Genomic DNA, 27,785 nt, shown 5'->3' with positions numbered 1-27,785 from the left:
CTGATTTCACTCCTAAGAGCGTACGTGTAATTATTAAGATGTTTGATACACACTTTCCAGTGACGCCTGGAAGGCAGCAGCTTTCATAACTAGAAAACTTAACAGCGACAGACTGCAAATGATGCCACCTCCTCGCTTTCTCGTCGCCTGATAGAACTGTCCACAGAGCACATTCCGATTAAAAAAAGTCCTACCTGCGGAAGTTCACTATCAACTGCCAGATAAACCCGACGGACAGAACTTTTAAGCAGAGTAGCTAACTTTTTGAAAAAATATAGCTATCGATAGAGGCGTGCTTGTAAATAGCGATTTAGATTTGGATCCAAACCAGTATTTGGGATGCTACAGATTATATAAAATAATAAGCGGACTTAAATCATAGGCTTTCAGCAACTTTTACCGAACGCAAGACGGAAGAAATCGTCGCTCATCCAGGAATGGCGTCCATATCGTCTCTCCCAGTAGAAGACCTCACCTGTCCGGTGTGCATTGACATCTTTGAAGACCCCGTCATACTAAAATGCAGCCACAGCTTCTGTAAGACCTGTCTTGAAAAGTGCTTTGAGCCCCGCGGCACTGGATCATGCCCTGTTTGCAAATGGTCGTCCACAGAATTCCCCCTTCCGAACCTGGCCCTGAGGAACCTGTGCGAGTCCATGTTAAAAAACAGGATTAAGAAACCGGCTTCTGCGTCCGAATCACTCTGCGGTCTCCACGGCGAGAAACTCAAGCTCTTCTGTCTGAGCGACGAGGAGCCGATCTGCTTCATCTGTCAGACTTCAGAGAAGCACGATAATCACAAACTGCGACCACTAAAGGAAGCCGCGCTGAAGTATAAGGTTTGAAATACATTTATTTAAATCATTATAGATAAACATCCGGAATTTGAACAACCAATTTGCTTCCCACAAGAAATAGGGTGAAGTCAGGTAATTTGGGACTCTTCAATTTGGTGGCAGACTCAAAAGAATTGGGGGTGAGTTCGGGTAATCTGGGACATTTTTGACTTCTGTGATTTATTCCGATCTCAATCCAGCACATTAGATCAACACATTAGACCTTTCTGAGATCCTTAAGATGTTTTTCTAACCACACCTGAAGAAAGAATGGGGATATCATACACAGAGGAGACATGCCAATCCTATTAGTGTTCTTTGTGGAAAAAAAAGAGAAATCTGCCTGAATCTGGGACACTTGTAATAGCCTGACTTTATGCATGCCAAGCTCAATATCACCAATTTCTAAAAACATTATGAAAAAAGAAAAAAAGAAAGCTGAATAATAAAATGTATATTATTCCTCGAAATGTCATTAATTCATATAAACATATATTTAAAAAATCATACTATTGTTTTCATAAAGAACTAAGCAAAATAAAGTATCAGGATAAATACTTTATATTTTTACATCTACTGTGTTCATTCATTTATAAACATTCTATTAAAATTGAATAATATTTTTTTAAATGAACTAAAATTCATGCAACAACAAGCAACAATTAGATGAATGTATTATTCATTCGGTAATACGCTTGAATTTTGCTCAATTCAAATATAACTTCAATAAACCGTATTTTCCCTGGGCAAAGCGATGCAATGGAAGTCATTGTGCTTTGCATGTAGCCACTCCAGAGACTGTAAGATTAATTGCTGGAATATGAACTCATGTGTTTGCAGGTGGAGGTGGAGAAGGCACTGAGGCACCTACAGGAGAAGCTGGAGGCCTTTATTAAGGAGAAACAGAAGAGTGAGCGAGACGCCAAGTTAATCAAGGTGCACAAATGTACTCCATTTCAATTTAAGACATGCAGAAAAAAAAGAAGTCGTATTTCCCCTCTAAATCCGCAGAAAAGAGTGATTTTCACATTTGCACTTCTGAAATAGAATTTTAAATGATGGCTTCCTTGCATAACATAAATCAGATTATGTGTCAATTCCACAGAAATGGAATGGATATGGGTTGGGATATAGGCTGTAGTTACAATGATAATGTAAAAAATGTAAAATGATATTCATACAATCATACCTGTATCTAAAATACATTCATACCTAGTGTAACGGTCAAGAAATGTGGTATGTCTCTTTAAGAGTTGATGTTCGGGTTGCGTGTGTGCGTAAGCAACGTCACTGCCCCGCGCTTGGCGCGAAAGTCGGAGAGTTGAGAGTTCGCCTACCGACAAAGAGGACAGCTATTACACATTCTCTTTTCTCTTTCATTGTTATGATTTCTGACGGTGATGTTTTGACGTGTGGACACTATTCATATATGTAAATGTAGAATAGAAGCCGTGAGACCTGGCTCGTATGGTCGATGAGGGGATATAGTAAATAAATTAATTGTGAATACCCAGTATTTGCTCCCCCACTCTGCTTGAGCTCCGCCATTACGGTACCAGACAGAAGAAGCATTACACTTGCCCCCGAAAATACCTTGAAACAAGGCTACTGGAGTTACCTGCAGTAAACTGGGCCTACAGAAGATTATACTGGGCCTTTACAGTTCTTCTACAGTTTTTAAAAATCACTTTTTCAATTTGCGTAGACTCATTTTTTTTTCGCAACAGAGTTCCGCCGTACAGAGCTCTTAATTCAGAGAAACAAGCCGACGCAAAGACTCTTACCTCAAGGCACTAAACTCACGGTTCACATACAAATGCAAAACTCAATCATTTTCCCCATTCACAATGACACAGAATACAGTTTGAACCTATTTTTGTAGTGTTCTGTGTATACAGACAATTATCAACAATTATTATGATTCAGTCATAAAAAACAACTCCATGCAATTGAGAAAATGCTACTGCTGAGCAAAATAAGGCCATTTGTGGATATCAAGTCTGCATTATACATTACACAAGTATGAATTGTGCATTTCACAATTACTTGATTCAATGTAACATGAGGCCATTTCATCCTGGGGGGAGAAGTCACTAATTTGCTGTACTTTCAAACTGTCAATCATGGTAAATTATTAGTATAAACTGCCCAGCAATTAGACTGTAGTATCCTGCGCCCAGTTTAATCTAGGGCTCATTACAGTATGAATAGTCTAATTTCTGTAGGCCCAGTTTAATCTAGGGCTCATTACAGTATGTCTGATTTCTGCAGGCTTTGTTCATGGGATATTTTGGCTTATCTGTAGACCAGCTGCATGTAGTCTACGTAATAGGTGCTGTATTCAGGAACTGTTTCTGATGTGTTGAACCTGTGTTTTGCTATCAGACTGGCTAGGTTAAGAACTGTATTCAATGTTTCAGAGTGACACAGAGTGTACCATACTACTAATACAAGAGGAGTTTGAGATGCTTCACAAGTTTCTGCGAGATGAAGAGGTGGCCAGGATCGCTGCACTGAGGGAGGAAGAGGAGCAGAAGAGCCAGAGTATTAAGGAGAGGGTTGAAAAAATGACAAAAGGGTTTTCATCCCTGTCAGCCACTATCAAAGCCTTAGAGCAGGACATGAAGGCTGATGATAACTCTTTCCTGCAGGTGAGCACTGATCACTATGTGAAATACATACAATACATAAGTGTCAATGTGAGAAAGTGCAGTCCGTAAGTATTTGGACAGTGGTACAATTTCTGTTCTTTTGTCCATTACGTTACATCACATGAATGGCATTTGGCAGACGCTCTTATCCAGAGCGACGTACAACAAAGTGCAAAGTGCATACCTATAACCAGGGATAAGTGCGCTGAAAGACCCCAGAGGGAAGTACAATTTCCAACTGCTACCTGTACAACAAAGATAAGGGCCTATTTGATCATCGGATTAAAACATTTTTTTTATCGTTATACCGCAACACGCAAATGTGTGAATAAACTGCTTACCTATTCAAACAAAACTCGCAACGGTATCATCTAATACACAAGTAAATAACACAGGTAAAGACAACAGTTAAGGTTTACAGGGAGGAAGGGAGAGGTGCAGCTTGAAGAGGTGTATCTTCAGTCTGCGCTTGAAGATGGAAAGAGATTCTACTGTTTTGACCTCCATGGGGAGTGCGTTCCACCACCGTGGAGCCAAAACAGACAGTAGTCATGAGCGGAAGGTAGAGGTTCGGAGAGGGGGAGGCACCAGGCGGCCTGTGGTGGCCGAATGAAGAGGTCTGGCAGGGGTGTGGGGTCTGATGATCTTTTGGAGGTAAGCTGGGGCTGATCCCTTAACTGCTTGGAAGGCTAGCACCTTGTTTTGAATTTGATGCGAGCCATGACATGCAGCCAGTGGAGGGAAGTAAGCAGGGGGGTGAAATGAGAGTGTTTGTGAAGGTTGAAGACCAGATGAGCTGCTGCATTCTGGATAAGTTGGAGGGGTCTGATGGTGGATGCTGGGAGGCCAGCCAAGAGGGAGTTGCAGTAGTCCAGGTGGGACAAAACCATCGCTTGGACCAGGAGCTGGGTCGAGTAGGGGGTGAAAAAGAGGTGGATTCTTCTGATGTTGTATAGGAGGAACCTGCATGACTGGGTCACCACCACAATGTTCTCAGTGAGGAACAGTCTGTTGTCCATCACCATGCCGAGGTTCCTTGCGCAGGGTGATGGGGTCAGTGAGGTATCCCCTAGGGAAATGGAGCGATCCAGATGGGGACGGGTAAGAGCAGGAAGGAAGATAATTTCAATCTTGCCTGGGTTGAGCTTTAGAAGGTGGTTGTCCATCCAGCTCTGGATGTCACTCAGGCAAGCAGAGATGCGGGCTGAAACCTGTCTGTCAGATGGTGGGAATGAGATGAAGAGTTTGGTATCATCAGTGTAGCAGTGGTAGGATAGACCATGAGCAGTGATAACAGGCCAAGGGAACGAGTGTAAAGAGAGAAAAGAAGCAGGCCTAGGACTGAGCCCTGGGGGACTCCTGTGGCAAGGGGCCAAGTTGTCTATACTGTACCAGCCCAGGCAACCTGGAAGGAGCGACCAGAGAGGTAGGACTCAATCCAGTTCAGGGCTGTGCTGCAGATCCCCGTTGCTGACAGGGAGGACAGGAGGATGGAGTGATCCACAGTGTCAAAGGCAGCAGAGAGGTCAAGGAAAATGAGGACAGAGGAGAGTGAGGCTGCTTGTGCGGCATGGAGTGATTCACTGACAGAGAGGAGTGCGGTCTCTGTTGAGTGACCAGATCTGAAGCCAGACTGATGGGGGTCTAGCAGGTTGTTCTTAGAAAAGAAAGAAGAAAGTTGATTAGAAGCAGCTTGTTCGATTGTTTTAGAGGAATAGATACCGGGCGGTTGTTCTGGATGATAGAGGGGTCCAGGGTAGGCTTTTTTTTTTTAGCAGCGGGGTGATGTGAGCCCTCTTGGAGGACATTAAAGTGCAGACTTTTTTAATTGAACTTTTTAATTTTTTATTACACGATTGAAATGTTGAATAAATGAGGAAATAACATTGATTTAACAGTTGGATAAAATTGCTTTAAAACTGATCTCCAGTGAATAGTTTCAGGTTAAGTTAAAAATCTTTATTCATTACATAGTGGAATGCGTTGAGAACAAAATAACATAAGAATGATCAATGGAAATCAAAATCATTAACCCATGGAGGTCTGGATTCAGAATCATACTCAAAATAAAATAAAATGGCACGTGATGTGCCATTCAAAACACATCCAATCCCCCAAACAACTCAAAATTATCAATCAATACCAACAGGAGAATACACTCACTGAAATTTGGCACATTAAGTAAAATTGTATTGCCAATTTAACTTTGATTTTATTTACAATAACTGTTAATCATTTTGACGAAAATGAGATTCATAAGAAAAAGAGAAAAAAAAACACTGAAATGTGAGTAAGTGTATTGAAATAAAAGTATATACTGTAGTTTGCTCACATGTTTGAACATAACCTATAGATTATTATCTGTGTTTATTATATGTAGCCTTCTTTCTTAAGGGTGCCAATAATTCTGGAGCTGACTGTACATGTGTGTTGAAGTGAGACGCGTGACTGTGATTGTAAGATACGAGTGTGTGTTAATCTGAAGGTCGTGGGTCTGTATGGGATTCATGATCATCACTGTCAATATCACCCTCAAACAATGAAACTGACATCTGGACATCACAAAACATTAAATATGACCATTGTTGTGAATACAATATTTAAACTTGGCAATAATTTATGAAACCTACTGACAATCTAATACTATATTTATTTCAGAACTACAAAGCAATAAAAAGAAGGTATGTAGACTCCTATGTCTCTTTTCTATTGTACTGAACCCAAACCCAGTGCAGTACTGACTCCTATTACTGATTCTCATATTGTACTGAACCCAGTACTTATTCACGTTACTGACTTTTATATTGTACTGAACCCAAACCCAGTGCAGTACTGAATCCTGAATGTTGTTACAGAGCCCAATACAAAGTGTCCAATCTAGAGAAGGTGTCAGGAGAACGTATCAATGTGGCCACACACCTGGGCAACCTGAAGTTCAGCGTGTGGGAGAAGATGAAGGGCATTGTTAAGTTCAGTGAGTTCTGTAAATGTACTGTTACACCTGTGGGATCTAATTCATCCTGAATGTTTTTACTGCGAAGTACCTGTGTGTCTTGGGTGTGTCTGGCACTAAGTGTGTGTGAGTGAGTGGAGGAATGGCACTGAAACTGTCAGTCATAGTTTCTCACGGGCACTTGCAGTCCTGTCAGCAGTTCTCAACAGTAATGCTGTAGAACAGTAACACATGCTCTAACTCTATGGGGTCTCACTTGGCAGACATAGAGCCAGAAACCAAGGAGTCCAGCACCCCTCAGAGAAAGCTCTCCGGGCCCATCCCAGAGGGAGCCAACACCTCGGGGAAAATGTCCCAGGTATGGCCTGAATCCGCAGCCTCCAGTACTTCAGCTAATTGAACCAGTTAAAGCCGGTTTGTTTGGCCTGCCTTTTGCTGCATGTGTTATTTCTCCTTTAAATGCTGTTGAAGAGATTGTGCTGAGCTGTGTGACGTAGGGATGGATGTGGTTGATTACTGTAAGTCATTGAACCGGTTAGCCAACATCCTAAAATAGTTGAAATGGCAGCCTTTTTCCAGCATGTAAGGCATCTGCTTATGCAACCAGAGCATGTAAACCTCACTTCTCCCACCTTCTTTTTCTGTTCCAGATTTTATTTGAACAAAAGTAAATATCCCCTAAATTCTCTATAATTTCCCCACCAAGTTTTCACAAAGGTAAACATCAGCAGTCTGGCATCTTACAATAGTTACAATAGAGACAAGAGAACCCTCCCGAAGCCCAGTCAGTACTTGGCTTTTTTTTTTTGCACCATTGTAGTCAGGAGAGTGCTGAAGTGCATGCTGGGATTGCCCTGTGTGTTGATTTCAAAGGTGCAACGATCCAGCAGCAGTGCCGCTAGACATAAGCGTCTGATCAAGCGGATTCAAATACGACCACGTCAGAAGGTGGACAAGAAGGATTGTGATGAGCTGGACATCCGTGCCAGGGCGCTATACGACTACCAGGCAGGTCAGTCAGCCCTGGTGTACAGGAGCTCAGGGTCAGTAGTGTGGTGGTGATGTTGTATAATGGTTATGGAACTGGGCTTGTAAACCTAAGGTTGCAGGTTTTATCCCCAAGCAGGATCTTGCCCTTGTATGACTGTCAGACTTATAGGCAGGTCAGTGAGCCCCTGCTGTACATGGACACTATTGTTTATGATCTCATTTTCCGTTTGAGGACAATAAGTGGTAGAATGTATGTAGGAAGTAGATTGAAGAAAAAAATGAGAATGTATTTTCTAGTGATCCTGGACATCTACCGTCCTGTAGGTTTTCACTCCAACCATAACAGGGGCAGCCTGTAGCGTAGTGGTTAAGGTAAATGACTGGGACACGCAAGGTCGGTGGTTCTAATCCTACTGTAGCCACGAGCCGTTAACCCTGCATTGCTCCAGGGGAGGATTGTCTCCTGCTTAGTCTGTACGTCGCTCTGGATTCAATGACTAGAGATATCATTGAACTGCTAAGTGGTAGCATCAGGTGTAGGGTTAAAATGCAGACGGTAGGTCTCCAGGAGCAGGGCCGGGCAGCCCTGGTGTACAGGCATGCATCGTTATGGTGACGTTGAGCCCTCACATTCTTTCCTTCTCCCCCACAGCTGATGATACGGAGATCTCTTTTGGTGCCGGTGACATCATTACGGGCATTTCGATGACTGACGACAGCTGGTGGCAGGGCTACAACCCAGACGGGTGCTGTGGAATGTTCCTGGCCAATTACGTGGCACGCATCTAAGGCCAACCCCATCCACTCAGAACCGGGCTGAACTACCTACTCCAGCTACCAAGGGGGTAGTCATCATAACTAATAATAAGTTTTTATATATGTGATCACTCCAGCACTTAAAACCATATGTCCCTCTAGGCTTTTGAGCGCACTTGTCCCTGGTCATGATTTGCAGCTTATTCAGCGTCTAAGACAGGGGTGCACAACGTCTGTGAGCTGATTTTTGTTCCAACCAATTGCCTTAATTTTTTCTGTTCTGACAGCTCTATAAACTCTGTTGGTTCACTCCTGTATTTGAGCACAGTACAATCTTTAGGATACACTAGCAGTCTGCAGCTATAGCTGGTGCATATACAAATGTCTGCTCAAGACATTATTTAGCTAATTAAATAATCAAGAGCAGGTCGGCCCTTGCTCTGCACCTCTGGTCGAAGAGCATCTGCCAAATGATCGTAATGTGATGTGACTGTACTGAAGAGCATACCCGCGTCTTGAAAGCAGCATGGTTTTAGAGTTGTATGATTACTGGAATATAATATTACATTTACATTACATTAATGACAGTTGGCAGACGCTCTCCAGAGCGACGTACAGTTGATTAGACTAAGCAGGAAACAATCCTCCCCTGGGGCAATGCAGGGTTAAGGGCCTTGCTCAAGGGCCCAACGGCTGTGCGGATCTTATTGTGGCTACACCGGGGATTGAACCACCAACCTTGCGGGTCCGAGTCACATACCTTAACCACTACACTACTACCCTGTAATAATAACAACAATAATCATCATCATCATCCTTTTATTATGCAAGGACAAGCAGATTAGGTCCCTATGAGGCTGTTACTGAGCAGGAAATCCAGTGGGTGGCAGCTGAGTTCCCCAGGAACTCCTCCAGGGAAAGCGGCATAAAGCTAGTGCCTGAGTAACAGTGTATTGTAGTTGACCTGTCTTGCTTTCTCCTGTTATGTTTTGTGCTGTAAAAATGAAATAAATAATAAATAATTCACGAAACTTTGAAACTTTGTAACTACAAGTTTTACTTTACAAAGGACCAAATTCCAATACGTAAGTCGAGAATTACTGCCCCACAGCTCTGTCCAGCCTGAAAAATCCTCCGGTACACGGTCTGGCAGATCCTCAAGCTAGCACGTTAGCATGGTGGATGGTGGGGAAAGCCAAATGAGGAAGTCAAAGCAAGGGGATATGTGTTATTTATTTATTTTTAAATCAGTGAAAGAACAATCATTCTGTTAGACATTCGTCACTTCAATGGAAAACAAAGACTTTGTAAAGGTTAAAGGGAAGAAAGCATTTTACATTTTATTACTAGCATCTTTGCACCTTCAAAAAAGAAGAAGAAGAAGCTTATTTCGGAAATTTTTTTGAAACAATGACTCATTACACACATGCATCATATGATATTTTCATATGGTCTGTGCATGTGTGTAATGAGTCATTGTTTCAAAAAAAGTTTTCTGTCAATCCATTTTTTTATAAGAATGGACACAGTCAATGTATTTCACAATGGCAATTCCAATGGCTCTTATGAAAAAGTATCTCGGTTTATGGATCTCAGATTTGGAGAAGTGTGTACGTGTGAAAGCTCATCAAATGAAGAACCAAAAGAAGATTACTGATGATTTTGCTTGAAATTCACAGTCACATGTCTGGGGGAGACTGAAGGTGGACCTAGTATCTGCCAATGGCTGAACAGTTTTCTGTACTTCTGTACAGTTTTCTTTACTTCTCAGCACATGATGGAGCAGCATAATTGGGCCACCACTCTGAGGGTGGGGGGGCCCTGATCAAACCGGAATCACCGCCCGGGGCATCAGATTCTCCTTCTGGTCGCTGGGGGACGGGGTCGTGGTGGTGTTTCCTCAGTTAACATGGGCAACAGTTAAATAAACAGGGTAAATAAACAATTGGCAGAAGCAGAAGTTAATTTCTTTATCTTAATTTCTTTTGTCTCTTTACTCTAATCACAAAAGCATTTCATGGGGGAGTCCAAGTGCTCAAGTGTCCTGTGGTCGCCATGACAACAGAAAAACACATTCAGATAGATAAAAGCACACATACTGTATATTCTCTGATTTCCGTTGGGAGTTGAATATGATAGTTGATCTAAACTACAGTAATTAGACAGTGAGGTCACCCCATGCCCTCTCTGTTCGCTGACCTCTGATCTGTGTCCTGGTCATAGGGCTGCTATCCCACTTTAACAGAAACCTTCACTGGGCAGATTCTCAGAGCAACGCAATCAGAGCCGACGCTAAACCAGGGGAAAAGCGGGTCAGTGAATACGTGTTTGAAGGTGTGCAGAGACGTGTTGCTGGTGGGGTCAGAGAAGGACAGCCTGTCCCTTTGCCAGTCCAACCGCACTCTGACCCTTCTCACGTCCCTCCAGACATTCAGCTTAGTATTCGTCCGGATCCCTGACCTGCTCATTACTCCATATTCCCCATCTGAATAACATATGCCCCACATTTCACCCCACTTGGGCTCCCCGTCATCAGATGCCTTCTCAGCTACACCAAGCGCCCAGTTAGAACTATCCCCAACCTCTACATCCCAGCAGTGTTTCCCTGTAAAGCCTTCAGATCCGAACACTTTAATACCATCATCATCATCTTCAATGTCATCATCGTCATCATCCTCGTCATCACTGTCATCATCGTCATTATCATCACTGTCATCATCATCATCATCATCATCATCCTCATCATCATCCTCGTCATCATCATCATCATTATCATCATCATCCTCGTCATCATCATCATCAGAACTCAGCTCTGTCTCTCCACTGTATCTCAGGCTGGTCAGATCGCCAGACAGGGTGAGATTTTCTCCTTTGGTGTTCGGATCTAAAATTACAGGAGCTGAAGAGAGGGTGGAAGACAGTTAAAATGGATTATTATACAACTGCACAGAAATAACAAACAAAAAAAACTCAGTGAATGCTGAATATACACTTACTGAGCAGTAGAAACATTATTAGTGAGCACGGTAGCGATGGTTGGCACTTCCATTCAGCTGTTTCAAAACCAACCTCAATGCCATTTCGCAGGTCTACTACAATGCCAACGGACTTAAAAGAATTACCAAATTTAACTCCGACGGATCTCGACAGAAGACCACTCATTTTGTGGGCAATTCCTACGTGCTTTTTCTCATTTCATGACTGTACAGTACATTCTATTATATTTTCCAAATTCTACATTTCAACGATGAATTGTCCATGGACTTAATATGTGGGAGACGCATGCTAACATGAACTAGGCTAATTGAACGTTATATTGTTATTAAACGGACATGAGAATCCCAAGAGAGCACTGACACTGACAGCAGCCAGCCTGAAGGACTGTCTAAAGTGGTAAGCAAGCACTCAATTTATGAAAATGGAGTACAGTAAATAATCTGTAAAGCGAGGGCGGCCAAAAAGAGGTCAGCTGGGTCGGTGTACATAAACTGAAAATTTACAGCACTCCTGGATTAGGTTTTCTGAGCTGCACTCCTTCGTCAGGGGCGTCTACCTTAGCTAATGTAGCTACTGTAGCTATATTGGCTAGCTACCACTAGTAAAGCTAAAATACGCGGTATCCGTTTTCCGAACATGCACTGTATGAAATTAAACACAAACTAATTAAACGTCTTAGTAGTCATTACAGTAGTCTTTTGAGGCTATCAGCAAATGCAAACATTTCACTTGTTCACATTTTTGTGATTAATACTAATCCTGGGTTCGGCCTCCCTTTGCTCTCAAAACGACCTCAATTCTTTGTGGCATGGATTCCATAAGCTGTTGAAAAAATTCAACATACTGTGGCTGCATACTGATACTGTTCCACATTCGCATTGGTTGCATAACACAATTTCTGCAGATTTGTCAACTGCACAGTCATGCTTCAAATCTCCCATTTTACCACATCCCAAAGGTGCCACTGAAGAACACTGAACTCATTGTCATGTTCATGAAACCAGTTTGAGACTAATTTGTGTAACAGGTGTAACGGTACATTTACAATACTCACTGTACTTAACAATCCGCTTCATCTTCTTCCACACTCTGTACTTCAGGTTTCCCAGGTGTGTGGCCACATCGATACGCCCTCCTGACACCTTTTCTGGATCTGATACTTTGTATTGGGCTCTGTAACAACAATTGGGAGTCATTATTGGACTGGGTTTGGGTTCAGTACAATATAAGAGTCAGGAACAGGAGTCAGTACTGCACTGGGTTTGGGTTCAGTACAGTATAAGAGTCAGGAACAGGAGTCAGTACTGCACTGGGTTTGGGTTCAGTACAGTATAAGAGTCAGGAACAGGAGTCAGTAGGGCACTGGGTTTGGGTTCAGTACAGTATAAGAGTCAGGAACAGGAGTCAGTAATGTGCTGGGTTTGGGTTCAATACAATAGAAAAGACACACAAATATGAGTTTACATACCTGCTCTTTGTGGCCTTGTAGTTCTGAAATAAACAGAATTCGATTGTCATTCATTATTTCTCAGTACAAATAATTTAACCACAACTATCATATTACTATGTTTTTGGTTCTAATGAAGGCTTGGAATGGCCAACACTATTGTTAGATTAAAACTTTGATTTTGGAGCATTATACAAAGTGTGTGTCTCATTCCTTCATACTTGGCGCATCGGGGACCCCTAATTGCGGCAAATATTGGAGTCTACCTGTGGCAAATTGAATTAATTGGAGATAGAAAGGCACGCACTGGTGTATATAAGGTCCCACAGTTCACACTGCATGTCACGACAAAAAACCAAGCCATGAAGTCTAAGGAACTCTGTAGACCTCCGCGATAAAATTGTGGCGAGACATTGATCGGGGCAAGGGTATGAAACCAGTTTTTAAAACTATGAGTGGTCCCAGGAGCACAGTGGCCTCAATAATTATGGAAGAAGTTTGGAGCCACCAGGACTCTTCCTAGAGTTGGCTGTCTGGCCGGGGAAGAAGGGCCTTGGTCAAGGAGGTGACCAAGAACCCAACGGTCACGCTAACCAAACTTCTGAAGTCCTCTGCAGAGATGGGAGAACCTGTTCGCAGGACGATCATCTCAGCAGCACGCCATCAATCAGGCCTTTATGGTAGAGTGGCTGAACTGAAGCCTCTCGAGTAAAAAGAACATGACAGCCCACTTGGAGTTTGTCAAACAGCATTTAAGAGACTATGAGACCATGAGGAAAAGGATTCTCTGGTCTGATAAGACACAAGTGTTTCACACAGCAATCGGTTCTCACCTGCAGGAAAGAGAAATCATCAGCCTTCATGTCCTGCTCTAAAGCTCTGATCGTGTCTGACAGGGATGAAATCTCTTCGGTCATTTCTTCAACCCTCTCCTTCATCCTCTGGCTCTTCTCCTCCTCTTCCTCCCTCAGTGCAGCGAGCTTAGCCGTTTTTTCATCTTGCAGAAACTGGTGAAGTTTCTCAAACTCCTCTTCTATTTGTTTCACTGTGCTCTCAGCCTGATTCTGAAAGAAATATTTGGGTGCTTTTGTAAGAACACACTATCTACAGGCGATAGGTCCTAAATTTAAAGATAGGCTTTCTGCTGTAAAGTGCACCTTGATTAACTGTGCTTCTTGGTCACTCTTCTGTTTCTCTTCTGTAAAGGCCTCCAGCTTCTCCTTTAAGGGTTTCAGTGCTTTCTCCACCTTCTCCTGCAAACACATGAGCTTATGTTTCAGGAATGAGGCTTACAATGTCGGTTGTAATTAATCTTACAATGTACCCTTCTGAGAATTACGGTAAAGAGTTTTGAAGCACTATTGTGACAGTTGGGGAAAAATTGCTTGCCATTCTGCCTGGTAAATTTATGTTATATAATTTTCTTGAAGGATTGCCGCAGGATTACTGATTTAGCTGGATAACTAAGGAGGAAAACCTGGACCCCACCAAAATCTGGAACATGGACTTAAGTAAAAAGTGCTGTTCCAGGTTTTTCTTTGGACAGTTATCCAACTAACTCGGTAATTTGTCAGTTTTGTGGACATGGATTATGGATTATTCATAATATCAAACAACAGCTCTAAAAATTTTATATAAGCTACATATGTGTCTATAAATACTAGTCATTTCGACATTTACTACAATATCACAGAATGTGTGAGTTAATATCAAATACAGTGACAACCTACCCCACTAAAAAATAATAAAATAATTTTTTCTTAAATCAGTTGCACTATGAAATTTATACAAGAACTTTAACAAAAAATGCCTGAATAGGCCTAAACTATATTATTTTCAATAAAACAAATGAATAATTTCATTCTTAAACATGAAAAATATGAAATGCTCTATTTCTAACAAGATTTTAACACTTTACAACAATTCATTACAATTAAAAGCAGTTTACAACACTTAAAAACAGTTTTGGCATATGGGCTTGAAGCTAGCATGGATTTATAGTATCACATTTGACTCAAGAAACTGCGTATTACTGTCATGTTAAACAAATGTATGTACAATATTGCGACTGCTAAACAAAAAATAGATGAGTTTAGAATTATGACTTTAAAGAAAATCCATTTCACAGTGTCAACGCCCCCCCTCCCAGGCCAAGCCCTGTAACTTTGCTTTATATTAATTCATTTATATGTATCATATTAAAACTGCTAAATGTTTTGCAAAATGGAATTTAAAAAATAAAAAAGCAGGAAAATAAAATCAAATAAGAACACACCCTTGTCGGTCATATTTACGTTAAGTTGAGTTCAAATTTCAGGAAGTGGGTGCTCATTGGTGTGGTACTTGACCTATCACATCAAAATAAGCGCGGACACTGACCAAGTCAGACGGCGTTAATACCTTTGAGAGCAAGCGTACATCCATCCGTGTGATTATCAGACTACACTTAAAGATAAAGAAAATAAATATAATATGCGTTGGCGCTTGTGTGTTGGTTGTTGATGGCAAACTCATATTATCAAGCATAGATTGAGTTCTCAAACGGCAGTCCCCCCCCCCTGCGGTTAGCCTAATGCCCTCCAATTAAATTTGTTCTGACGCCGACTAGGACGTTGAGTTTGGCTTGGTGTTTGCAGTTTGTTCATACATTTGAGTGTTGCGGTATTACGATTTTAATAAATAAATAAATAAATAAAAAATAATAATAATCTGATGATCAAATAGGCCCTGGTCCGTATCTGTGTTGTGCAGGTAGCAGTTGAAATTGTACTTCCCTTGGTTATGGGTATGCACTTTGCACTTTGTTGTACGTCGCTCTGGGTAAGAGCGTCTGTCAAATTCCATTAATGTAATGTAATGTAATGTAATGTAGTACAAGTAACCCAATTTTACAATCCAAAACCATCCCCGGTCTCCCACATGAGATCTGCCATCGCAAATGAGAAGCGCTATATAAACTGCATGTATTATTTACTGTTCAAAGCACAATTATAGGCTACATTATTTATGGCCGTATGTATTTGGAGAAGCGCTTCGCGCTGGAAATTCAGCGTTTCAACGTTTTATGAGCATGCTCCTTGAAAGTTGTTTGATCTGAGCGATCTGTTTGCAACCTTTGTCGTGGAAAAGAGAATGGAATTTCAACAGTGTCCCTTGTGATCTTTAGCCCTCTCGCGCTTCTCTATGGCGTTGTGATAAAAACGTAACATTGGCCCTGTTTGAGCAGGACTCCACATGAGTTATTAGCATATGGCATATGCAGTATTTGATCTATCTCACGATTTAAATACCTTATACATAAGCGCTGCTTCCTGGATGGGTCGCAGTTTGTGACTCTCGTGCCTCTCTGAGGTTTGGCAGATAGAGCAGATCGGCTCCTCATCGCTCAGACAGAAGAGCTTGAGTTTCTCGCCGTGGAGATCGCAGAGAGATTCGGACGTGGAAGCTGTTTTGTTAATCCGGTGCTTTAAAAAGCTCTCACACAGGTTCTTCAGAACTCGATTGCCACTGGGGTCCTCTGTAGTCTTCTCCCTACACATCGGACATTCTCTTGCCCTGTTCTCTTCCCAGCACTTGAGCAGACAGGCTTTGCAAAAAACGTGGCTGCATTTTAGGCCGACAGGTTCGGTGAAGATGTCCATGCACACGGCACAGGTGAGGTCGTCTTCGGGGAGAGCCGAGCTGGAAGCCATTTCAGTATGAGCTTTTCCGCAACCTTGCACCCTGGCCTAGTAGCCAATGATTTAGTTTCACTTTCTCTGAGTGTTTTGCGCAATCATCCGCAAAAAAAAATAAAAAATACTAAAGTTAGGGGCAAAATTAACGGATTCTGAGTAAGTATACTCATTACTCCTGCCAATGAAACATCGGTTGTAATATGTTTTGCGATCATCAATCTCCTGAAATCTAGCTCAATTAGAACTCCACTCTCTCCATTGAAACTGACTGTGAACCTGCTGTCGACATGCATTGCAGTGCTTCCAGCCTCCTGAAGGGGGCAGCGCACACCCTCCTGCGGTATCTTCTTTCATAACCAGATGGCGTGCTGGAACTTTAGCTGAGGCGCAGTGCAGAAGACATTTTATTTATTATTTTCACGTTTAATGTATTTATCATTTCTTTAAAACTGTGCAGTCCAAGAGGTTGTGTTTGCTGGTACGGGGTCATTGTGTTTCTGTGATTTTGCATATTTCTACCAATTTCTCAACACTGAACATTTCAGGGGGATGTGAATGAAAGGCATGGTTTGAAAATGTAAATGTCCACTCAACACGTATGAATAAGCAAAACACACACACATGCGTGTATGCCAACACACTTCAATTTCATCTCATTTAGAAAACAAGAAATGTTTAATGACTTTCTTTCACTTTGTTTAATGAACCTTGAAATTAATTAAAATGAACAGAAATATATTTTCATTGGTTGAATTCACACACAAAGAAATCATTCTGCAAATGTTAAATAACTAGGTCATTGTTTTGTTCTACTTCATGAATAGCAAATATTGCAGCAAATTGGGGCTGTTGGGGCTAACTCATCCTGTTATGGCTCTGTTCTAGTGTGTGGATGGGCCCCATGGTCTGGTATCTGTTAAGGCTCTGCTCCAGTGTGTGGATGGGCCCTATGGTCTGGTATCTGTTAAGGCTCTGTTCTAGTGTGTGGATGGGCCCCATGGTCTGGTATCTGTTCAGGCTCTGTTCTAGTGTGTTCTACTGCAGCCAATTGTGTGGCAGCAGTGCAATGTATACAATCTTGTAGATACTGGCCAGGAGCTTCAGTTAATGGTCACATCAACCATTAGAATGGGGAAAAAATTAGATTGAAGTGACTTTGACCATGGAATGATTCAAATAAATAAATACATCATAAAGTGCTCACTTCCTGGGTTCGAATCCCCGTCGGCCGGGGCCTCTCTGTGCGGAGTTTGCATGTTCTCCCTGTGTCTGCGTGGGTTTCCTCCGGGTACTCCGGTTTCCTCCCACAGTCCAAAGACATGCAGGTTAGGCTGATTGGAGAGTCTAAATTGCCCGTAGGTATGAGTGTGAGAGTGAATGGTGTGTGTGCCCTGCGTTGGACTGGCGACCTGTCCAGGGTGTATTCCTGCCTTTCACCCCAATGTATGCTGGGATAGGCTCCAGCCCCCCTGCGACCCTGTTCAGGATAAGCGGGTTAAGATAATGGATGGATGGATGGATGGATGGATAAAGTGCTCACTGAGTGTAGATTAAAGCAAGAGTGAATTGTGCATATTTAGTTAAATGCACCACGATGTGTTTGCATAATTTTTCACTGCGGTATCAATGTTTCACCTTAAAGCACCATAAAATGCTGTCTTATATGCTTTCAATTGCCAAAAATCAATGGATCATCTATTTGTCTTCTGCAGCTGTAGCCTATCCACTTAGAGGTTTGACGCGTTGCATGTTCAGAGATGCTCTTCTGCATACCACTGTTGCAATGTTGCATTACATTACATTATATTACATGGCATTTAGCAGACGCTCTTATCCAGAGCGACGTACAACAAAGTGCAAATCAAACACAAGAACAAGTGCAAAGAGGACCTGAGAGGACAGTACGGTTATTTGCATTACTGTCACCTTCCTGTCAGCTTTGTCTGGACATTCTCCTCTGACCTCTCTCATTAACAAGGTGTTTTTGCCCGCAGAACTGCTGCTCACTGGATGTTTTTTGTTTTTCGCACCATTCTCTGCAAACTCTAGAGACTGTTGCGCATGAAAATCCCAGGCGATCAGCAGTTTCTGATACTCAAACCACCCTGTCTGCCACCAACAATCATTCCATGGTCAAATTCATTTAGATCACATTACTTCTCCATTCTGACATTTGAGCTGAACCTCTTGACCATGTCTGCATGCTTTTATGCATTTAGATGCTGCCACATGATTGGCTGATTAAATATTTGCGGTCCCTGAATGCATATACATATACTTTAGAGCAGCAGACATGCCCCTGGACACAACACAGGCTTTTAGCTGAGTCTGACTATCAAATTCATGCTTCTGCTGTTGCTCGCCATAGAGATTACTGACGGGAAATGGGGGGGTAAAGGGGGGTGTTCTGCAGTTGTTCATCATGGGGATTGTTTGCAGTTGACAATAATGGGGGTACCTGCCATTGGCCTTGGGGCCAAAGCACCTCCTGATCCTTTGATGAAGTTTGATGATTTGGTTTTGAATTTTAAATGGGGGAAAAAAAATGTGCACGCTCTCTACATAACTGTCTGTAACTCTTTACTGAAATAACATATGAACACGTCCTGAGTGCAAAATATGTGCCCTAGGCTTCATTATTTCATTTGGCATGGCATTTATTCTGTTGTGATGTATTGCGCCCAAGAAATGTAAGAAAGATTGAAAAGTGTGACAATATGCCCTGCTGTCCGCTATCTTAGACCCTATACTGATTAAAAGATCATTCCCACTTAAAAAAGATGCAAAACAGTTGATTTGTAGTAAAAGCATATATATTTTTTTATTATTTACAGCAATATACAATTGTGCCATTCTTGATAGATTTGGAGACACTAAGGGACACAGGGTACACTGTTTACATTTTGCTTCATGTATCTCTAGTAGTAGCTGCATATCACCTTCAGATTTTTCACACTTGTGGTCAAAGAGTTTGTGATTCAGAAAATGTATAGGTCTGCCTGTTTCCTGTTTGTTACTCATTGCAAAATAAAGAGATAAATTTTTTTTTTTTGGATTTGTTGTATTTATAGCATGTTGTTTTCATAATTTAGGTATAAATTGACTACATTAAGTATTGTAAATTGCACAAGTTTAAGTGGTACATGTCTGCCTTTATCCACAGTGCTGTTCAACTGATGATTCCCATTCATCCATTCACACACACCATCAGTGTCGTCAGGAGCACTTGGGGGTTGGGCTCAGGGACGTGTTGACACACCCAAGGCAGGGGATCAAACCGGTGACCCTCTGACTGCCAGGCGACTGCTCTTACCGCCTGAGCCAATGTGGCCCCCACATATAATCCACTATCCAGGTCTCAGCTCTGGAGTTACAAAGCCTCAAAGTAGAAGACTGCAAAAATGGGTGAGGGTTGCCAGATTGGGAATTTTGCGCAAAGGGGTTAAAAAAAGGATGAAGCTCATCGACTCAATAGACTGAAAGAGATTTTAACTGACCGATCTTAACTGACTAACTGATCTACTGGGACAATGAAACAACTGAAAGAAGAGCTGCCTGGATCTCGGAACCGCAACTGAGCTGGCAACTGGTCTGAGCTGACTTCCCATTTGGAGGATAAGGGCAAATGGAGAATTTATTTCATGAATAAAAGCATTGACTTTGGGGGATGAGTCTTTCAATCAAAGAGCCAGCATGAGCTGTGGTTGGAGAGCAGGGTAGGGTGAAATGATTTTGAGAGAAAACTGAGCTGATGCTGATTTTACTGCTCAATGAGCTGATTGGGTAGATTGGGTACAATTCCATACATAAAGTACACACTTCTCCACACTAAGACATATTCCCGTGTGCGATCACACACTGTATATCCTCTGATTTAGATTGGTGTTGAATATGATAGGTTGATCTAAACTACAGTAATCACAGACAGTGAGATCAACCCACGCCCTCTCCGTCCGCTGACCTCTGATCTGTGTCCCCAGCACAGCACTGCTATGTCACTGTGACGCAGATCTTCAGCGGGCAGATTCTCAGCGGAACGCAGTCGGAAGCCACCAAGAACAAGGGGAAGAGGCGCTTGGTGAATCTGCACCTGAAGGTGTGCAGGGAGGTGTTGCTGGTGGGTTCGGAGAAGGACAGCCTCCCCCTGTCCCAGTCCAGCTGCACTCTGACCCTCTTCACGTCTCTCCTGACGGTCAGCTTGGTGGTCTTCTCACCGCATTTCATGGCTTCGTATTGCCCGTCTCGATAGCCAATGCTCCACATTTCCCCCGGCTCGCCTGCATCTGAGGAGTTCTCAGCCACCCCCAGAACCCAGGCGGGATTGTCCCCGACCTCCACATCCCAGCACTGTTTGCCAGAGGAGAAGGATTCGGACCCCAGCACAACGCACTTTAAGATGTCGTCCAGAGAGCCAGTGTCAGGCTCTCCTCTGTACTGCAGGCTGGTCAGGTCCTCAGACACGGTGAGATCATCTCCTTTGGTGTTTGGATCTAGGGTGACCGTGGCTGAGGAGAGGGGAGGAGGTTAGTCCCGCCTTTGTGCCGGTGAACCGTATTAATGAGAACGTCCGCAGGTCACAATGCCGAGAATTGCGAATTAAGATCTTAAAATGATAACTTTGTTATTTGCATATTAGTAAGCTGAGGCTTTAAGAATAGATCAGATTTGGATTCAATTTGTAATTGATTGGTTACTTAATTTTGTTATCCACGTATAAAAAAGGCTGAGGCTTACAGTGAGGGACCAATACTCACTTAATCATTTAGTAAGCTTTGGACAAGAAACTAAAACATTTTATTGAACCTGCTTTTGTTACACTTCTGTCCCAGCTGGGGAGCAGAAGAAATTCCACTGTTTTGTGTGTAAAACATGAGCACTCAAGAAGTGCTTAACTGAAGTCTGAATATGCTTATCATTGGATAAGTGCTCAAACTCCACCATATGTGTGTGCTGTACCTAGCACCCCCTGTCTCTCTGCTGAAGCACTCACTACTAAATTGGCATAAACGGTTGAGAAGTGCACTTTTGGAAGTACTATCAGCACATGTGTCATTTCTGTGGGCTTGCCCAACTCTCCAGCGCAAACATTCTTCAGTCAGACGTACTTCACTGGGTGACCTGAAACAGGCTTATAGCTATGCATGAATTACAGCTCACAGGTGTAACAGTACATTTACAACACTCACTGTACTGAACCATCCCCTGCATCTTCTCCCACACTCTGCACTTCAGGTTGCCCAGGTGTTTGGCCACATCGATATGCCCTCCTGGCATCTTCTCTGGAAGAGGCACTTTGTATTGGGCTCTGTAACAGCATTCAAGAATCAGCACTGCACTGGGTTTGGGTTCAGTACAATATAAGAATCAGTAACAAGAATCAGTACTGCACTGGGTTTGGGTTCAGTACAATATGAGAATCAGTAACAGGAGTCAGTACTGTGAGAGAGGCATTTTCTTATGTGTTTTTTTTATGTTACATTTTTAATGTTGGTCACACACACGTTTGTTTGTATTCTGTTTATTCTACATTCATTGTGTATATATTTGTATTTATTTATTTATTTTCTCATGCTTTGGCAATGTGAGAAAGAGCCTACTAAAATACATATGTTATGGCTTTGTTAACATGGATGTTGAAACAAATGTTTCTTGGTCTTGTGCCACATATTGCTGAAGCAACAATGGTTACTCCTGCTATCATTCGCACACGACACATGTTTGGCAAACATATTTGGTGAAAATGATACCTGAGAGAGTTTACTTACCTGCTCTTTGTGGCCTTGTAGTTCTGAAATAAAAAGAGTATTAGGTAGTTGGTATGTTCCATATGTTATTGGTAAGTTAATAAATAATTGGTATTATTCATAAATTCACTACAACTGTCATGTTTAAGATATTTTTCGTCAGAGCTAATTTTTTATTTTTGCACGAGCTAATTCTTTATTGACAGTGATGACCATTTTAAGACTTATGTATCTCACATTAACACGCATGTATCTTACATTAACACGCATGTATCTCACATTAACATGCATGCATCTTACATTAACACACATGTATCTTACATTAACACACGTGTATTCCAAATGAACACACGTGTGCGTACACAGTAATTGGTTCTCACCTGCAGGAAAGAGATATCATCAGCTTTCATGTCCTGCTCTAAAGCTCTGATCGTGTCTGTCAGGGATGAAATCTCTTTTGTCATTTTTTCAATCCTCTCCTTCATCTTCTGGCTCTTCTGATCCTCTTCCTCTCTCAGTGCAGCGATCCTGGTCACTTCTTCATTCAGCAGAAACTGGCGAAGTTTCTCAAACTCCTCGTGTATTTGTATAGCTGTGCACTCAGCCTGACTCTGAAAGAGGAATGTGACTGTAGATTATCCAGTGTGATAGGCTAAGAAGATTGCACTCAAAAACAACTTCAGAAATGGTTCTTTAGAGCAGGGCTGTGCACAATGAAATGACCTCACTTGAAATGAAGTCACAATTGTGAAATGAACAATAACAAATTATGTTTTTTTCTCAAATGTTTAGACATGTTTTGTGAAACCATAAATAATTTATCAAAACATTAAACACAAAACAGTCTATGTTTTGCCCCCCCAAAATGACATTTTGCAACCAATTCATACATACAAGCCAGCAAATGAATTGACTAACTGACTCTCTTGGGTTAAGGAAGGCTGTATAAAGAGGGAGGTACAAAAATGTCAAACATTCTTTGCCTCAGTGAACGCAGGTTCTGATTTAGCCTGTCACACAGGGGGAGTGCCACCTCCTTAATATTCAATTCAATTTTATTCGTATGGCGCTTTTTACAACGCAGGATTGTCACAAAGCAGTTTTACAAAGAGCCTGAGGCTCCGTAATGTGAGGCTCTGTATGTATCTTAAGAACAGTGTCAGAACTGTTGACTGGTTTCATTCAGCAGCACAACACAATAAGCTCTCCTCAAGACTCTTCTAGATGTTTGTCCTCATCGATCCACCTGGACACACACACGCGGGTTCCAATTGTGTGGGCTACTAGCAATCAATTAAGGCTTCGAAAACAGGACCAGCATGAAGTGCTACTTTCGATTTTTGAGCCAAACTGGCAGTGCGAAGGTTCCGATGTAGCTGGCGACATTGAAAGAAATATGCAGTTGGGTCGTCTATGAAGTCATTTAAGATAATACGTAAATTCAGTTTGCTCAGAATGGTAAATGCCTTGAATGTCCCGGGAGTTTACCTTTATTTCGGAGTGCAGCATGCTAATACTGTCTTCTGCAGTCAAGTGCTAATCTGTGCTAGCATGCTAATACTGGCCTCTGCAGTCAAGTGCTAATCTGTGCTAGCCTGCTAATACTGTTTTCTACAGTAAAGTGCTAATCTGTGCGAGCATGCTAATCTGCAGTGAAGTGCTAATCTGTGCTAGCATGCTAATACTGCCTTCTACAGTAAAGTGCTAATCTGTGCTAGCATGCTAATACTGTCTTCTGCAGTCAAGTGCTAATCTGTGCTAGCCTGCTAATACTGTTTTCTACAGTAAAGTGCTAATCTGTGCGAGCATGCTAATCTGCAGTGAAGTGCTAATCTGTGCTAGCATGCTAATACTGCCTTCTACAGTAAAGTGCTAATCTGTGCTAGCATGCTAATACTGTTTTCTGCAGTCAAGTGCTAATCTGTGCTAGCCTGCTAATACTGTTTTCTACAGTAAAGTGCTAATCTGTGCGAGCATGCTAATCTGCAGTGAAGTGCTAATCTGTGCTAGCATGCTAATACTGCCTTCTACAGTAAAGTGCTAATCTGTGCTAGCATGCTAATACTGTCTTCTGCAGTCAAGTGCTAATCTGTGCTAGCCTGCTAATACTGTTTTCTACAGTAAAGTGCTAATCTGTGCGAGCATGCTAATCTGCAGTGAAGTGCTAATCTGTGCGAGCATGCTAATACTGCCTTCTACAGTAAAGTGCTAATCTGTGCTAGCATGCTAATACTGTCTTCTGCAGTCAAGTGCTAATCTGTGCTAGCCTGCTAATACTGTTTTCTACAGTATAGTGCTAATCTGTGCGAGCATGCTAATCTGCAGTGAAGTGCTAATCTGTGCTAGCATGCTAATACTGTCTTCTGCAGTAAAGTGCTAATCTGTGCTAGCATGCTAATACTGTCTTCTGCAGTAAAGTGCTAATCTGTGCTAGCATGCTAATGCACCTTGATGAGATCCGCTGCTTGGTCACTCTTCTGCTTCTCGGCGATAAAGGACTCCAGCTTCTCCTGCAGAGGCCTTAGAGCACCGTCGACCTCCTCCTGGAACGACACGTCCTGCATTCTCAGATTTTACTACTTACACTGACTGGATCTAAGAAGATGTTTCCGTACACCCCAGAATTCATCCTGCTGCCGTCAGCAGTGACATCATCAATGAACACAAGTGAGCCGGTTCAACAGTAAGTTTTAACGGCACCTTCCGGTGCACATGAGGCTGCTGCTGGTGCAGTGTTACGGCCGTCTTTGACACGCCTATGTCTACATCACGGGCTGCTCTTGATGGCTGAAAATTGGTTTTTCAATGACACACAGCAAACCGTTAATGGGGTTAAATCCTACACAGATTGTTCAATATGGACGTATGCATACCCTAGAATTAAAGACGACAGTCTGCACTTTAACCTCATATTCATTGTTTAATTTCGAAACCAATGTGATTGACTACGGAGCAACAACAACAAAAATTCTGTCACTGTCCAGATACTTGTGGATGACGCTGGATATACACTGCTCTCAAAAATAATTTGAAGGACATAGTTAAATCTGTGCTTAATACTCTGAGCTCCATATTGCTTGGGACAAAGACATACACTCACTGAGCACTTTATTTGGTAGACCTGACCTGTTGGTGCCAGACAGGGTGGTTTGAGTATCTCAGAAACTGCTGATCTCCTGGGATTTTCACTCACAACAGTCTCTAGAGTTTGCAGAGAATGATGCGAAAAACAAAAAAACCAGTGAGCAGCAGTTCTGTGGGCAAAAACGCCGTGTTAATGAGAGAGGTCTGAGGAGAAGGGCCAGACTGGTCAAAGCTGACAGGAAGGTGACAGTAATGCAAATAACCATGCATTACAACAGTGGTATACAGAAGAGCATCTCTGAACATGCAACATGTCAAACCTGTTAAGTGGATCGGCTACAGCAGCAGAAGACCAATATGTAAATACCTCGTAAAGTGCTCAGTGAGTATTTTTTCTTGACTCTGTACACCACAATTTTAGATATGCACTTCACACGTGCACCATCTCAGCTTTTATTTAAGGGTATTAATACTCACAATATGGTGTCAACACTTTTAATACATAGGTAATAAACACTCCCCGTTTAATTTGCATTATAATGCTAAAATTATGGAGTACAGAACCAACTCAAGAAAAATATATGTATTTTTCTTATGGAGCTCACTGTTTGTATGTTGTATATATTTGAGATTTAATGTATGCGGTTAATGTGCAGACTGACAGCTTTAATTTGTGAGTATTTACATCTGCGCTGGATGAACCACAGTGCTTTTTATACGCAGTCGCCCCACTTTGGGAGACCAAAGATAATTGGACAAATGGCTTCTGAACTGTTTCATTCCCAGCTGTGTGTTAGAGTTAGAGTTAAAGTTAAAGTAATTTTATAGGTCATGATTATGGAAAACATGAGTGTTGCTGCATCATAAAAGTAACAAAAGGCCTCGAGCCCATTCTGGGCGTGGAAGTTCCATCTGAAGTCACGTGACATTGTCTCTCTTTGTCGTCAGTAAAGCAGGCCATCATAGGCTGGGAAAATCTGCATAAAAATCCACCGGAGTCACAGCCAAAACGCTGGGTGTCAAAATCCACTGTTTGGAACAGTCTTTAGAAAATGCACTGGTGAGATCAGCATTAGCAAACAACCCGGTACACCACGGAAGACCGCTGTGGACGGCAGAATAATACTTTCAGCTGAGAAGAAACCCAAACAGAGCCAGAACACTCTCTTGGGTGTAGGCAAAGATGTGCACTGCATTTGACGACTTAATATAAAATTATGTTTTTGTATTCTTTGGTCCCCTAAAATTGGGGGGGAACGGTGTATAACTATGGTTATTGCCACAAGGATCACTGGATATGGAATTAAATACCCATAAATTAAAGCTGACGGTCTCATATTCATCCTTTCCGTTCCATTCAAATCCAATGTGTCGGAGTACAGAGCCAAAATAACACAAATTGCATCACTGTTCAAGTGTCCAAATACACATATGTGTCAGAGATCTTAAATAAGTATGTCTGACACGTATATAAGTATCTCTGAGAATTTTAAAACCGACATACCACAAGTTGATTTCTTTTTTTAAAAACTTTTGCTGGGTTATAAAGTAAACATTTAAAGGTTAATGCATACTATGATTTTAGGATTAAAATAATATTGTCAAACCTTATACTTCAACACCACTTCCTTGACGGGGCGCAGTTTGTGGTTCTCGTGCTGCTGCGAGGTCTGACAGACGACGCAGATGGGCTCGTCATCATCCAGACAGAAGAGCTTCAGCGTCTCGTTGTGCAGCGTGCACAGGGGCTCCGATCCGGACGCCGATCTCTCGATCCTGCTTTTTAAAATGGCCTCGCACAGGTTCTTCAAATCCAGGTCGCAAGCAGGGTCCTCCGTGGTCTTCCGCTGACAGAACGGACATTCTCCCGCCCCGCCATCCGCCCAGCGCCCATGCAGACAGTCTTTGCAGACGCTGTGGCTGCACTGGAGGGTGACGGGGTCGGTGAAGATGTCGTTGCACACTCGACAGGTGAGGTCTTCTTCTGACACGGACGAGTTGGAAGCCATTTTGGTATGACCGTTTCCTCAGCCTTGCGCCCTGTAATGGCTTCTTACAGCCGATGATTTAATTTAACTTTCTCGTTTTGTAAAATCTACAGAAAATGTAAAAAAATAAAATAAAATAAAAAGTTATATAATATTAAAGTTATATGAAAAATTATAATCTCACTTCTAATGCCAGTCTTTCCAATCCTATGTCGACTGCAGCTTGTTTTTTCATAATAATTCTTTTAGAAGTCTGTGATAGCCCTCAGGTTGTTGAAGCATACTGTGATGACTGGAACTTGCTTCTAACTGCACACCCTCTTTCTGCCGATTGCCTGTCTGAACTGGACAGACAGGCTTGGAGCAGAACGTCAGACATTTTACGCATTTTTCTTTCATGATTAATAAATGTATCATGATAACAAGAGTTTTAATAAAACATTTTTTTTAAATTGTACCACCCAAGGGGTTATGTTTGATGATAAAGGGTCTCTGTATTTAAGTGTTTTTACATAGCATATCAAATAAACAACACTGAAGGAGAACGAATAAGCGTCATTCTATGACGGCATGAAGGAATGGCTGAAATGTGGTTGGAGCTGGTTCTCCAGCCTGTCTCGTCAGTGTTGTTCTGTTTACAGGAACCAAGCATGATTCAGCAG

The 27,785-nt window shown here is 42.1% G+C and overlaps 3 protein-coding genes across 5 annotated transcripts; 1 reads left to right on the top strand and 2 right to left on the bottom strand.

The window, feature by feature from the left end:
* The first annotated feature begins 129 nt into the window (after window positions 1-129).
* Window positions 130-9,176, top strand: LOC133127340 (E3 ubiquitin-protein ligase TRIM35-like). Of its 2 annotated transcripts, none has more exons than XM_061240142.1 (8): window positions 130-839; window positions 1,677-1,772; window positions 3,257-3,487; window positions 6,146-6,168; window positions 6,343-6,461; window positions 6,704-6,798; window positions 7,314-7,452; window positions 8,150-9,176. In XM_061240142.1, exons 1-8 carry the CDS (start codon window positions 438-440, stop codon window positions 8,248-8,250), a joined length of 1,206 nt encoding a protein of 401 aa, XP_061096126.1. In that variant the 5' UTR covers window positions 130-437; the 3' UTR covers window positions 8,251-9,176. The 2 variants fall into 2 exon arrangements, with proteins under 2 accessions (XP_061096126.1, XP_061096125.1); XM_061240141.1 differs by having other exon boundaries at window positions 8,083-9,176.
* A 232-nt stretch (window positions 9,177-9,408) lies between these two features.
* On the bottom strand, window positions 9,409-16,570 carry LOC133126446 (E3 ubiquitin-protein ligase TRIM35-like). The gene is made up of 6 exons (XM_061238699.1): window positions 15,921-16,570; window positions 13,788-13,883; window positions 13,464-13,694; window positions 12,652-12,674; window positions 12,238-12,356; window positions 9,409-11,085 (listed from the first exon to the last, which is right to left on the bottom strand). The coding sequence occupies exons 1-6, from the start codon at window positions 16,320-16,322 to the stop codon at window positions 10,415-10,417; spliced, it is 1,542 nt and encodes a 513-aa protein (XP_061094683.1). The 5' UTR covers window positions 16,323-16,570; the 3' UTR covers window positions 9,409-10,414.
* LOC133126447 (E3 ubiquitin-protein ligase TRIM35-like) lies at window positions 10,309-27,442 on the bottom strand. Of its 2 annotated transcripts, XR_009708537.1 has the most exons (7): window positions 26,743-27,442; window positions 24,499-24,594; window positions 22,432-22,662; window positions 22,073-22,095; window positions 21,494-21,612; window positions 20,206-20,812; window positions 10,309-10,324 (listed from the first exon to the last, which is right to left on the bottom strand). XR_009708537.1 is itself a non-coding variant. In XM_061238700.1 (6 exons), exons 1-6 carry the CDS (start codon window positions 27,142-27,144, stop codon window positions 20,298-20,300), a joined length of 1,386 nt encoding a protein of 461 aa, XP_061094684.1. In that variant the 5' UTR covers window positions 27,145-27,442; the 3' UTR covers window positions 19,103-20,297. The 2 variants fall into 2 exon arrangements, 1 of the variants encoding a protein (XP_061094684.1); XM_061238700.1 differs by lacking the exon at window positions 10,309-10,324 and having other exon boundaries at window positions 19,103-20,812.
* Between the last annotated feature and the right edge of the window lie 343 nt (window positions 27,443-27,785).

The sequence above is a fragment of the Conger conger genome, chromosome 4 (assembly GCF_963514075.1).
Source record: "Conger conger chromosome 4, fConCon1.1, whole genome shotgun sequence".
In the NCBI taxonomy this organism is placed as follows: domain Eukaryota; kingdom Metazoa; phylum Chordata; class Actinopteri; order Anguilliformes; family Congridae; genus Conger; species Conger conger.
Note: the sequence above shows the minus strand (reverse complement) of the source record. Positions and strands in the feature narration are given on the sequence as shown.

What these genes read in the sequence shown, in the direction of transcription:
- LOC133127340 (XM_061240141.1), top strand. Translation starts at nt 438, where the DNA reads ATGGCGTCCATATCGTCTCTCCCAGTAGAAGACCTCACCTGTCCGGTG. An exon ending in GAGACGCCAAGTTAATCAAG is followed by an intron (nt 1,773 to 3,256) that starts GTGCACAAATGT and finishes TCAATGTTTCAG; the next exon opens with AGTGACACAGAGTGTACCAT. An exon ending in ATGATAACTCTTTCCTGCAG is followed by an intron (nt 3,488 to 6,145) that starts GTGAGCACTGAT and finishes TATTTATTTCAG; the next exon opens with AACTACAAAGCAATAAAAAG.
- LOC133126446 (XM_061238699.1), bottom strand. Translation starts at nt 16,322, where the DNA reads ATGGCTTCCAGCTCGGCTCTCCCCGAAGACGACCTCACCTGTGCCGTG. An exon ending in TACAAGGCCACAAAGAGCAG is followed by an intron (nt 12,357 to 12,651) that starts GTATGTAAACTC and finishes TTGTTGTTACAG; the next exon opens with AGCCCAATACAAAGTATCAG. An exon ending in GAAGCGGATTGTTAAGTACA is followed by an intron (nt 11,086 to 12,237) that starts GTGAGTATTGTA and finishes CCCTCTCTTCAG; the next exon opens with CTCCTGTAATTTTAGATCCG.
- LOC133126447 (XM_061238700.1), bottom strand. Translation starts at nt 27,144, where the DNA reads ATGGCTTCCAACTCGTCCGTGTCAGAAGAAGACCTCACCTGTCGAGTG. An exon ending in AAGCAGCGGATCTCATCAAG is followed by an intron (nt 22,663 to 24,498) that starts GTGCATTAGCAT and finishes TTCCTCTTTCAG; the next exon opens with AGTCAGGCTGAGTGCACAGC. An exon ending in GCAGGGGATGGTTCAGTACA is followed by an intron (nt 20,813 to 21,493) that starts GTGAGTGTTGTA and finishes CCCTCTCCTCAG; the next exon opens with CCACGGTCACCCTAGATCCA.